Source organism: Emydura macquarii, unplaced genomic scaffold (genome assembly GCF_026122565.2).
Source record: "Emydura macquarii macquarii isolate MOO-44397 ecotype Brisbane River unplaced genomic scaffold, CSIRO-AGI_Emac_v2 contig_3590, whole genome shotgun sequence".
In the NCBI taxonomy this organism is placed as follows: Eukaryota; Metazoa; Chordata; order Testudines; family Chelidae; genus Emydura; species Emydura macquarii.
In genome coordinates, this window is record NW_027133727.1 from 95,371 (window position 1) to 107,586 (window position 12,216).

A 12,216-nucleotide genomic window follows, 5' to 3' on the forward strand; every position below is an offset into this window, starting at 1 on the left:
ATGCATTAGGGAATTGCCTACAATTACTTTCCTTTGGACCCGGCCTCTGATCTCACAGGTGTTTTGCAATGTTTACACAGCCTTCCGGAGTGGGTCCGGAGGGATGCCAGCCCGGGCCACATGGCATCATCCTGGCAAGCAGCTGACGTGGGTGACTCGGGAAGAATTCCTAAGAGCATTAAGAGCGCAAACATTTTTGCAGCAGGAGAGTTAAGAGCCCTTGGGCAGCAGGAGATCCGGGGCAGGATCCCACTTCCAACTGGTGGCCCTCTGGGACCAGCCAGGGTCTGAGCTGGTGCTGACCTGTGGGCGGTTGAAAGGGCTGAGCTAAATGACCACCACGTGGACAGGCCCAGGCCCAGGCCCTGGGAGGCTGGGTTCCCTGGCTCCAGTGTGACTGGGGGGGGAGCCCCATCACAGGCTGGGGGGCGGGGGGGGGGCATGGGCATCTCATCTTGGGAGCACAGAGCGCCGCTTAGCAAAGACCCCGGGCTGCAGTGCTCTGTGACAGGGCCTGGAGGCAGGCGGGGGCAGATCCCTGGCGGGTAGGTGCCGGGGGGAGGAGGGGGGCGAATCCCCACTGGGACTGGGCCCTTGGTTAGCTCATCACTCTCCAGCGGGCCCCGGTGCAGCGGGCGGGGAGAGTGGTCAGGAAGGTGATGCCGCGCTGCTGGCTGCGTTAAGCGTAGGTGGTTCTCAGGTCGGGCAGGGCGTGAGCGCGAGGGTGGGGTTGGTCTGGGAGTAGCCAGGGGGAGCAGCCTGCCCCCTTACATCTAGACCGCCCTGCCCAGCTGTCGGAGCTCGGTCCTGCCCCTCATTGCCAGCCGGGGAGCGACAGCCCCCCCCGGTCCAGCTGTGGGAGCACAGGCTGCTGCTGGCTCTGCTGTGGCTCCTGTTTGAACGGCTGGGAGGGGGGATTGGCTGGTCCACACACTGAGCTGCCTCTCTTCCCCTGCAGCTGCACCATGGCTCGTGGGGAGGCGGCTGCTCCCCCCACAGCGTCACAAGCGCGATGCTCTGCTCTGCCGCCCTGGAGAGGACGTGGGCTGCGCTGGGACCTTTGCGGCCCTTGGCGCTGTGTCCACCAGGCCGGCGGTGCCGGGCCTGTGCTTCCCCAGTGCCTGGCGGAGACCGGGGCCTGGTGTACACGAGCGAAGGTTTGCCGGGGTAGCGATCGAGGCGCAGGCCGACCTGCAGACCGGCCTCGTGTAGCCGCAGCCCAAGCTGGTTTTCTCCTGACACGGTTTATACCCATTTCTGGACGGAAATAAACTTTAGCAGCAGCAGCAGCAGCGGCACTTTTCTGCTGGAATAACGGCATCTGCCCTGGGGCTTTCGCTGGCATTAAAAAGCCATTAACCCCCCCGACCATGGCTGCTGTAACGGCAAATGTTTTAAGTGTAGATCTGGCCTCGGGTGGGGCCTGATTTGACTTGCCCGGATGGGGGAATCCCACCCCTCCCCTGGGAGATGATGCCCCAGCCCCACACCTGGTCCTGATCAGCCTCGGCTCCCTTAGCCCCCAGTCCCCTGTGGTTCCCCTCTCAGCCCCTGCGCCCCACACCAATTGCCCGCCCATGCAGCCTACACCACCCCTCGAAGGCCCTGTCCGGTGGGGCTGGAGGCACCTGGCTGGGGCAGCCTCCTGTGCCCGGCTGTAGCACAATGCAGAGCAGCGCTGGCGGGTGGGGAGCAGTGGGGAGCAGGGCCGTGACCAGGGTCCTGGATGGGCCAGATGCAGCGTGAGACTTACCTGGTCCCGGCTCCCGCTGGGCTATTAGCAGCGTGTAGGCAGCAGCCTAGGGGGTAATACCTCTCCAGCTGCCCCCGCCCGCCCTGGCCCCTGGGCATCGCTGCCAGCTGCGTGGGTGGGCGGGGAAATGTCCTGTGTGCGCTGGATGTGGATTATTGGGCTTGGCAGGTGGCTCAATTTCTCTGTTCAGCCTCCTCTCGGCCCCTCCCCCCTGCTGGGCTATAAACCCCCCGGGACCCAGTGCTTGCACAGGCTCAACTCCGATGGTCATCACTACGGACTAGCTGCCCAGACAGACAGACAGACAGACAGACAGACAGGTAAGTCCCTGCCCCCTCTCATCCCTTCTCCCCTCCGCGCTGGGTGCTGAGCGCTCGGGGGAAGCCCAGCCCTGGGATGGGACGCATGGTCGGACTCGCCCTGTGTGAGTCCCTGGGGCCGTCTCTGTCCCAGTCCTTCCCCCACAGTGCAGCCCCGGACCCCCATCCCCATGGATCTGTGCTGCGCCTCCCCTCCCTGGGGCTCTGCCCCCAGCGTCCCTGCCCTGCCCTGAGCGGCTGGAGGGGGGGGGGGAGGCAGTGAGAGCCCAGGCAGCCGGGCCCCTGGGAACCAGCCCGGGGAGATGGGCCCCGCACAACGCCCCTGCCCCTCGGGGGGCTTCAAGCTGGGTCCCCCAGAACTGGGGGACGGGATCCCTCATGAGGCCCTTCCAGCCTGGCCAGGCCCCTTAGCAACCAGCCCAGCTCTGAATCACTCCCCTGGGAAATGCCCCCTGGGGTGATGGGGAGGTCGCTCTGGGGGTCGCTCTGGCTCTCCTGGCCCCATCTCCCGTGTGTGTTTCCCTCCAGGAGAAGCGAGATGGGGCCAGTCGCCTACGTCAACCTCTGCCTCCTCGGCTGCCTGATCTTTAACCCCTCGCTGACAGGTAAGTCCCTGCCCGGCCCCTTGGAGCTGGAGCCCCGGGCGCTGTTGGCCGTGGTGGGATGTGAAGCCCCCTGCAGCCATCACCACTGGGTCCCCAGAGCCCCTTCCCCTCCGAGTCCATTCGCCAGGAGCCCAGCCAGCAGCTCAGCACCCACTCTGGGGGAGACGCCGCCTCCTGCTGCCCCAGGCGCTGGTGGAGAGCCAGAACCTGAGCCCTGACGAGCTGGGGTCTGGCAGGGGTTGCCTCTGTCCCTAGGGCCTGTCGTCCTTATCTCCCCCGAGCCGTGAGCCCATGAGCTCTCTCAGCCCTCCCTGCACCTGCCCGTCACCCACCCCACAGAGCACTGCCTCCTGCCCTGCCCCCAGCGCCATGGGGAAAGGAGCCTATGCCCCATTCAAACCCAGAGGCCTGCCCTGCTGGGACCCCGGCTCAGGGCTGGGTTCTGGGGGCTTCGTTCTGCCCATGTGGGACCCCAGGCGCTGATGGGAAACCTGGGCAAACCCAGCTTCTCCCTGCGGCGCCAGGGCCTGGAGGGTCCTGCCAGCCAGACCCAGCCCCAGACAGGCCCCCGTGTTATTCGTCCTAACGGGAAAGCCACGGCTGTGCCTCTGAAACAGCCACTAACCGCGCCGGCCGGTCCCCACCGTTGCCCCCCGTTACCCTCTCTCTGAACAGGGGCACAAGCTGCATCCTGTCCCAGCGGCTGGCTCTCCTTCCAAGACGACTGCTATGGATACTTCCCCCAGGAGCTGAGCTGGGCACAGGCTGAGGTAAGATGCTCCTGCCAGGGACCCGGCTGGGGAGCGCGGGGGGCTCAGGGTTAGGGGTGACTCCGTGGCTAGCACTGTCAGTGCTTCAGCCCCGGGCCATGAAGGCGTGAGCCCCGGAGGATCCCTGTAAGCACCAGACACAGGCTCGGGGAAAGGGGATTGAGGGCCATACGGGGGGACTTCCCTGGCTCATGCGCTGCCCCGGGGGAGCTGGCTGGCAACAGGATCTGAGTCCTCGCGCCCCCTCCCTTTACCCAGGGGCCTGCCTGGCCTCGAGGGCCCCCTCCCCCTCTGCTGTGTGGTGGGGTCCCCGTAACCCCGACAAGGCTGGGCCCAGGATTCCTGGGGGGCTCACCCCCCAGCCTTCTCATGGTCCCTTAGGGCAGGGGCTCAGGTGTCCCCACCCCGGGGGGCTCTCTCCACACTGGGCGCTTCTCTGACCCACTGAGCGATGCAGATAGTTCAAAGCAACACAATTTATTCAGCAGGAATCAATGAAGATAAAGAAAAGGTGAGCGAGGGAAAAGGAAAACACCCAACGCCGCCCCACACAGCATCTCTGGGGTGCGAGGGACGCTCCCAGCCTGCCCCTCACACATCCCAGGTCCCTGCCCAGGCCTGGCTGTGCTGCAGGGAGGTCGTGGGTCGGATACGGGCTCTGGGGTGGCCACGCCCCGGCTGAAGGGGGCAGGGCCCTTCTCCCCAGCATCGCCTCGTCGGGGTCACGGCCCCCTCCCAGTCCAGCCTGCATGGCCCCTTGGCTGGTGGCATCTCCCTGCGCTGGGCTCTGCAGAGGGTACCCCTTGCTCTGCCCAGCAGCTCAGCGCACCCAGCTCCAGCCCCTGCCCCAGTGCGGCTGCTGCTCTGTCTCCAGCTCAGCTCTCTGGGCTGCTTCCTTGGCCCCTCTGGCTCTGCTGCTATTGCCCTGCTCAGCTCAGCTCAGCTCAGCTCCCAGCTTCTCTGGGCTCCCAGCCGCTGGCTGCCGTGGCTCCACCGTGGCTCTCCCCTTAGCTCGGCCCCGCTCTCTCCAGCTCACACAGAGGACAGGACACCCTTCCCCCCTGCCCCCCATTTGGCCGGCCTGCCCTGTCACTCGGGCTGACCTGGCGGCTGTCTGTCTCAGGGGTCCTGGTTTCTCCTCGACCTGTCCCCCATCCTTTGGTGCTGGCAATGGCCCACTGAGAAGACCCACTAAGTTTGTGTGGGGCCAACAGTCCCCATGCACGGGGCCGGCAGGACAGGGAAGGGGGCAGATCCCCCGAGGTGCAGAGGCGTGAACAGTTACAGTCAAGGCGAGCCACAGCGGTTCTGGGTTGGCCCTGGGACAGCCCAGCTGAGAGCCAGGCTCTGCAAGCCAGCGCCGCCCGGGGGGGGCCTCTCCAGCTCCGTCTCTGTTCCCACAAACAGGTGCCTGCAGGTTTCCAGGCCAGGCTCAGTTAGCGTCTCTCCCGGGGCCCTGCCCAGCCGCTGCTGTGCCCCCATAAACCCCCTCAGCCCTGCCCCCGGATGTGACACCCGGCGCTCAGCCTGTTCCACGTGCGACTCTGCCCATGGCTCCTGGGCGCTGCGCTCGGCTTCTCTGCAGCTCCTGTCTCCCCAGGCTGCAGCTGCGTCCCCTGCCCTTGTCGTCGTCACCCCCGGCGGGTGATCTCCTCTGACCCGATGCACTTGGCATGAGCTGTGGCTAACAGGGGCACTGGGGCTGAGCGGGGCCACGGGGAGGGTCATGTCTCGGCCTAGCGGTCGGCTCAGGAAGGCTCTTCACTAGCTGTACGGGCACTTGTCCCTTCGCTCCGGTGGCCGGGCTGTGCTGAAGGTAGATCCTGGCTCCCTCTGCCAGGGCTGAGCAGCCTCTGCAGAGCTAAGCACAGTCTGTGTGTGTGTGTGTAGGGGGATTGGGTGCTCTGTGTCTCTGCTCTGTAGCACGGGGGACTCTGGGGGTGATGGGGGCTCTGGTGCTCTGTGGCTCTGCTCTGTGGTGTGAGAGGGGCCATGGGGGACCAGTGGGGGGCTGGTCCTGGCCCTCTGTGTCTGGTGCAGTGCGTCAGAGCAGGACCAGTGAAGGAGAGGAACTTAACCAGCGCTATCAGATGATATCCCTGGCTGGGGTGGTGGGCTAGGTTGCGGTCAATCTGCCAGCCCAAAGCGTCCACCCAAGGCTGCCGGGCTGCCCTGTGTCCTGAGAACATCAACGAAAGCCATGTTGCATTCCCCATCGCCGCTGGCCTAGCTGGTCTCTCCCTTCTGCCTCTGTCTGGTTTGTCTAATGCAGGAAAGCGACCGCCATTCCCGGTTCAGAACTGAGCTTCCCCGCCCAGAAGGACGGCTTGTCCGAAGGGGAGCCGTTAGCCAGCAGCCACGGGCTCCGGACAGCGACTTGGGCAGGCTTTGACTAACTGGCTTTGCATAAACACTCACCTTCGGTTCCAGTGCTCTGCAACTCGCTTTCATTCTTTTCAGGCCGTACATTTCTAACCCGGCCAGGAATTTTAGCGTGTGTTTGCCACGGTGCGAAGCAGGCGGAGATCTCTGTCGACAGAACCCCGAGCCTTGTTTAACACTGTGTAATGTCAGACAGCGACTGGGTCAGGTTAACTCCTTTCGCCCGTCTATTGCAGCTCAACTAATACAACAGCTCCCTCGCAGGTCAGGGGTGGGGCTCAGCTTTGGGGCAGGTTGCAGGATCAGGAGGGGTTTGGCCCTGGGGTATTTCTGCAGTGTGGGGTGCAAGGAGGGTTGGGGTGAGGCGGAGCAGGGCCGCAGGTTCGTGCCAGGCGCTCTGCAGCTGCCGTCTGCGGCGGGAGCCATGGAGGTAACCGGCCTCGTCCTTGTCACAGGCTCAGTGTCAGAGCTTTGGCCGCGGGGCCCATCTCGCCTCCATTCACAGCGAGGAGGAGCACAGCGCGGTGGCGGCGTTCGTCACCCGCGCTCAGCGCCATGACGATGAGGATGTCTGGATCGGACTGCACATCCCTGCGCGGGTGAGTGCCTGGTGCCTGCCCTGCCCTGCGTCTCTGGATGGGTGGTTATAGGGGTAGTCATTGCAGTTATTAAATGTCGGCTCTAGCTGGGTCCCAGGCGCCCGTGACCCTCTGCCAGCCTCTCCCTTGACTGCTGCCCATGGCCCTCCCAGGCCTGGCCCTGGCGCTTTGCTAACGAATCTTAGTTTCCACTCACAAAGGAGTCCTACAAAAAGTGGGGCCATGGACAAACTGCTAAAGCATGTAGGGATAAACCCCGAAAGGTTAGGTAAAAATCAGCGCCATAAAAGGCAGTAAGAAGCATTCTATAAATACTTTAGGAGCAGGAGGAAGATGTGGCGGGGGAGGAGAGCTAACATGGGACAAGGCTGAGCAGGCTGAGGCGTTAAATGTCACCAACACCAAAGGTTCACTTGGAACAGATTCTTAACACAATTACTAGTGACAATAAGGGGGAAGGAACACAAGCCAGACCAGAGAATGAACAGACTGAAAACGTTTAGATAAGTCAGATGTGTTCAAACCAGCAGCGCCTGATGAAATTCACCTTGGGGCTCTTAAGGAATTAGCTGCAGCAAGCTCAGAACTGGTAAAAATGATCGTCAAGAACTCGTTTGTCTGTTTGTTTTGACGTTTGACATAAAATGCAGGTTTCAGGGGGAAAACACGGACACCCTGCCTGGCTGCAGCCATCTGCGGCGTGGTGAAGGGCATCCCCAGGGCTCGGGGTGCAGTGTGCTCCAGCACCCCCAGGACCCCTTACCCTGCCGCCGCCCCACCTCGGGAGGCAGGAATCAGGGAGCCCCGGGTGGCTGCAGAGTTTGGGGCTGGCTCCCACTCACCGGCCTGACAGCGCACCCTGCACACCCTGCCCCAAGGAGGACAGGGGGGTCAGGAGAAAGGACCAGAGAGCAGAGCGGAGACCAAGCAGCTCCCATGCAGGGAAGAGAAATGGCAGAGCTCCCAGCTCAGCATGGCTGGGGTTGGGACAACCCCCAACATGCCTGCAGCCAGGAGCCACCTCCTGCCCGTCAGCTTTGCTCCATGGTTCAAGCACAGCAGTGAGGAGGAGCTGGGGCAGGAGAGGAGCAGGGAGCTCTGGGATACATCTTGAGGACTTCTGGGACCTGAGTCAAGCCAGGGCCGTGTGCACACAGGAAACCCATACGGCTTAACATGGGCTCGGACCCTCGAGTCCTTCAGTGTCCTGAGATCCTGGGTCTGAGCCCTAGGTAAAGGCAACTGGTGTGTGGACACAAGGGGGTCTGGCTCACACCCAGGCTCACATCGCTGTGTAGACATACCTCAAGAGGGTAAAGGGATAATAAATAATAGTCACCATGGATTTGTCAAGAACAAATCAGGACAAATCAACCTAATTTCCTTCTTTGGCAGGGTTACTGGCCCAGGGGATGGGGGAAAGCCGTCGATGTGATACAGCTTGATTTTAGTAAAGCTTTCGACACAGTCCCACATGACATTTCCTTAGTTTGCTGACAAGAATGTGGTCTAGATGACATTACTACAAGATGGGTGCAAAACTGGTTGAAAGACCGTACTCAGAGAGTAGTTACGAATGTTTCAGGGTCAAAGTGGGAGGAGCCCCATGGCGGTCAGTCCTTAGTCTGGTGCTAGTCAATATTTTCATCAGTGACTTGGCTAACGGAGCAGAAAGTATGCTTATAACATTTGTAGATAACCCCAGGCTGGGAGGGGCTGGAAGTACTTTGGAGGACTGGATTAGAATTCAAAATAGCCTTGACATATTGGAGAATTGCGCTGAAATCAACACGATAAAACTGAGCAAAGACAAGTGCAAAGTACTTCACTTAGGAAGAGAAAGTCTAATGCCCAACTACACAATAGGGACTAATTGGCTAGGCAATAGCGCTGCGGAAAATGATTCGGAGGGTCTAGTGGATCACAGATTGAATATGAACCAACAATGTGATTCAGTTGTGAAAAAGGCCAATATCATTCTGGGGTGTATTAACAGGAGTGTTGCGTGTCAGACAGGGGAGCTAATTGTCCAGTTCTCTTCAGCACCGGCGAGACCTGAGCTGGAGTGCTGGGTCCAATTCTGGGTGCCCCGCTTTAGGAAAGATGTGGCCAAACTGGAGAGAGTCCAGAGGACCGCAAGAGAAAACCTGAGGGAAGAGGAAAGGTTAAAAACGGGGCATGTTTATTCTTGAGAAAAGTCAACTGACAGGGGACCTGAGAACAGTCTTCAAGTATGATAAGGGCTGTTATAAAGAGGATGGTGACCAGTTGTTCTCCATGTCCGCTGAAGGCAGGACAAGACGCAATGGGCTTAATCTGCAGCAAGGCGGATGTTGGTCAGATATTAGGAAAATCTTTCTAATGCTCAGGGCAGGTCAGCTCTGGAACCGGCTCCCAAGGCAGGCTGTGGGGTCCCCATCACTGGCAGTTTTAAGACCAGGTTGGACAAGTCCCTCTCAGGGAGGGTCTAGGGTTACCTGGTCCTGCCCCAGCGCAGGGGGCTGGACGAGATGGCCTCTCGAGGTCTCCGCCAGCCTGACACTCCAAGGATTCTGTGATTCTATAACATGCGTCCCTATGGTCCCCTCTCATCCTTGCGTGTGCAGAGCCAGGACTGGGCCTGGACAGATGGTTCAGCCACAGATTACAGCACTTGGGATGACAACAGAAGCTACTTCTCGCCAAAGGGAGACAACTGTGCGCTGCTGGAGGAAGACTCAGGTAAGCAAGCGGCTCAGAGCCATGTGTGTCAAGGTGGGGAGCCAGGGCAGCCCTCCAGTCACACGGTTTCTGAACCGTGCTGGTCCCAGGGCTCGACGTGTGGGCCTGGGCACACTCACAGACTGTGCCCCCCTCCCCGCCCCGGGTCTCTGCTGCTCTGCTCAGAGTGATGCCATGAGTAGCTATTCTGCCCTACTCCCCTCAGGTGCTGGAGGCTATGCCACAGGGGCCTGGCTGCTCTGGGCAACCTGGCTTTCCCCTTGTCTGCGGGGCAGCTCCTGGCGCCAGTGTGTGGAGCTGCCTGAGCAGCCCATCACCGAGCCGCGCCATGGCTCGAGAGCCGGCCCTGTGCTCTCTCCTCCTCCTGAGGCCGTGCTGCTCACACACTCGCTTGGGGAAGTGCCCCACGGTCTGGGCACGGGCATCACTTGAGCATGAATGACAGCTCCCAGGGAAACTCACACCGGGTCGGGGGCGGCTCACAGCCACTCGCTTGGCGTGTCTGTCATCCAGCCCCAGCGCAGTGAGCTGGTGTGTGGTGCTGCTGCGCGCCCAGAGGCGCTAGCTGAGAATCCACGAGGGATTTGAAGCAGGAGGGCGCTTTGCCCAGGCGCCTGGTGAAGCTGAATGAAGACCGGGGGGTGTCTGGCATGGGAGCCCTGCCCCTCCCGGGGGGAATCAATGTTTCTGAGTGTACCAAGCAGTGACGGGACAGAGTTCAGGGCCCCAAGCCCAGCCCTAGAGTGGGACCCAACAGGGCTTGCTAGGTAGTATGTGCACAACGACCAGTCCCAGAAGTCCTGCTATCCCTCAGGCCAGGTGCCGGCAGATGGGGGCAGCCAGGGCTGCAGTCGCTGGCCGGGACAGTCAGACAGCAGCAGAAATCCGCACCCCAGGGCCTGGGGCTCTGAGAACGGCCTGTGCACCCCACGGAGCTCCCTGCTGAGCCTGGGGTATGACTGAGGGGGGCCAAGCCCACCCCGCCCAGCCCCAGGTCTGTCCTGCCCCAGCGCTCTGTGGCCTGACAAAGCAGGGATACTATTGCAGGGCAGCCCCAGGGCAGAGGGTCCCGGTGTCTGGGGAGGAACGTGCTGCTCTGCACCCAGCAGGCCGTTAGCAGTGACTCCTGGGGCAGGAACACGTCCCCTGTGACTGGTGGCTGAGCCCACCCGGGGACAGATGTTGCTGTGGGTGTAGCCAGACCCCGGCGTGCAGGACCTGGAGGGGTGCCTGGCTGTGGGACCAGCTCACTCAGCACGGAGGGAGGCAGCAGCCCAGTTCCTGAGCAGGTGCCCCCGGTCCCGGGCTCTCGCTCTCCTCTGCCCGCTGCCTGGTGTTGGGGGCACGTGGGGCGGGGGAGGTACGAGCAGTAGCACATGGACCAGACGTCTCCCCTTTCACACTGAGCCTCGGCGTCTCTTTGCAGGATGGGGCTGCCCCCTCCTGGGGTGCTCAGGGCTCAACCCACCCTCCTCTGCCTCGGGGCCCTGCACCAGAGCTGGGATCTAGGTTGGATATTAGGAAAATCTTTTCCCTAGGAGAGTGGTGAAGCACTGGGATGGGTTACCTAGGGAGGTGATGGAATCTCCATCCTTAGAGGTTTTTAAGGCCTGGCTTAACAAAGCCATGGCTGGGATGGTTTAGTTGGGGTTGGTCCTGTTTTAAGCAGGGGGTTGGACTAGATACTCCTGAGGTCCCTTCCCACCTAATCTTCTATGATCTTCTCTGAGGGGTTCAGAACGGGGCAGGGGAGAAGTGGCTGTACAGGCAGGAACAGTCCAGCCGGCCCCAACCCAGGGGTCATTTCTGGTTTTCTTTCTAGGTTTCTTGACTTGGGACAACGACTCCTGTAACGATAGAAACCCGTTTGTCTGCAAGTACAGACCTTAGGGGAGGCAGCTCGCCTGCACCAGGAGGCTCCCAGCACCTGGGCTGTGAGTGAATTGGGTCCTTCTGACTCCCCTGGGAGACCAGCTCCTGTGTCCCCATCTGCAAAGTCCCGTCTGCAGAGCATCGCTGTGTTAATCCGTGTCACTCCCGCTCTGCTCTGCCCCCTTCTCAGTGTGCATGTCTACTGGGTAGTTTTAACCTGGGCTCCCACACTTGTCTTTGCCCAAACCCTGCTGCCACCCACACCCCGCACCCTCCCGCGTGTGCAACTTTTCACTCTGAACCCGGGCTGGCTGGCAGGGCTGGAGCTGCGGTTTGGAGCCTGCACGCTGCTTTAGCACCACTTTGCAGTGATGCCCGTCCTCCAGTGTCCTTCCCACAGCTCCCCACAACAGGCACAAGGGACTGGGCAGAGCCCTGGAGCGTCTCAGCACAAAGCCCCTGGGCACATGCCCCGATGCACCTGGGTGAGGGCAGAGACGAGGAGCGCACAGGAAGGCTTTGCAGTGGGGATGCTCAGACCTGTGTGAGGCTAGCCTGGGGAACTGAGCCACGTAGACAGAGCCAGTGTGTGTCACGCTCACTGGCCCCTCGCCACAACTTCAGCGGAGTGAAGCAACAATAAACTTTTCCTTCAGCATTCAGCTCCGTGTGCGTCTCCTGGATCTTGTTCCATTCTCTGGGTTCAGGTGCACCCTGTCTCTGTCCTGAGCACCCCAGAGCCAGCCCCTCGAGGGAGGACAGGGAATGGGTTGGGAGGGAGTATGGCATAGGACATGGGCATCCTGCCGCTGTGAGCATTAGCCCCCGAGGGAGGCACGGCCCCTCCATCCCACTCCCCTCAGCCCCTCCCTGGGCACTCAGCCCTTCTGTCCTCATCTCAGCGCTCTCCAGGGAGGGACCCGTGTAGCCCATCTGTGGCTGTGAGCAGGGCATTGGCTCTACCCCAGGGCAGATTAACTTCACGACCATCCACCTGGAAGGCTGGGATGCTGCACCCCAGGGGCAGCAGGCTAAACACGGGGGGAAGGGGAGAGAACTGGGCGCATAATGTGCATGCGACTGAGTTCACAGCCCAACCCTCTGCTCACGTGCCTTGCTGTGCCCCAGAGAGCTGCATGCGGCCAGGTGCCTAGTGAAGAGAGGAGGGGGAATCAGTGGGAAGAGCTCTGAGGC

At 61.5% G+C, this 12,216-nt stretch overlaps 1 protein-coding gene across 1 annotated transcript; it reads left to right on the forward strand.

Moving 5' to 3' along the window:
* Positions 1 to 1,899: 1,899 nt before the first annotated feature.
* LOC137145570 (dromaiocalcin-1-like) lies at positions 1,900 to 11,709 on the forward strand. Its single transcript, XM_067536416.1, has 6 exons — positions 1,900 to 2,058; positions 2,599 to 2,678; positions 3,354 to 3,448; positions 6,286 to 6,429; positions 9,036 to 9,150; positions 10,973 to 11,709. The coding sequence occupies exons 2-6, from the start codon at positions 2,612 to 2,614 to the stop codon at positions 11,038 to 11,040; spliced, it is 489 nt and encodes a 162-aa protein (XP_067392517.1). The 5' UTR covers positions 1,900 to 2,058; positions 2,599 to 2,611; the 3' UTR covers positions 11,041 to 11,709.
* The last annotated feature ends 507 nt before the right edge of the window (positions 11,710 to 12,216 follow it).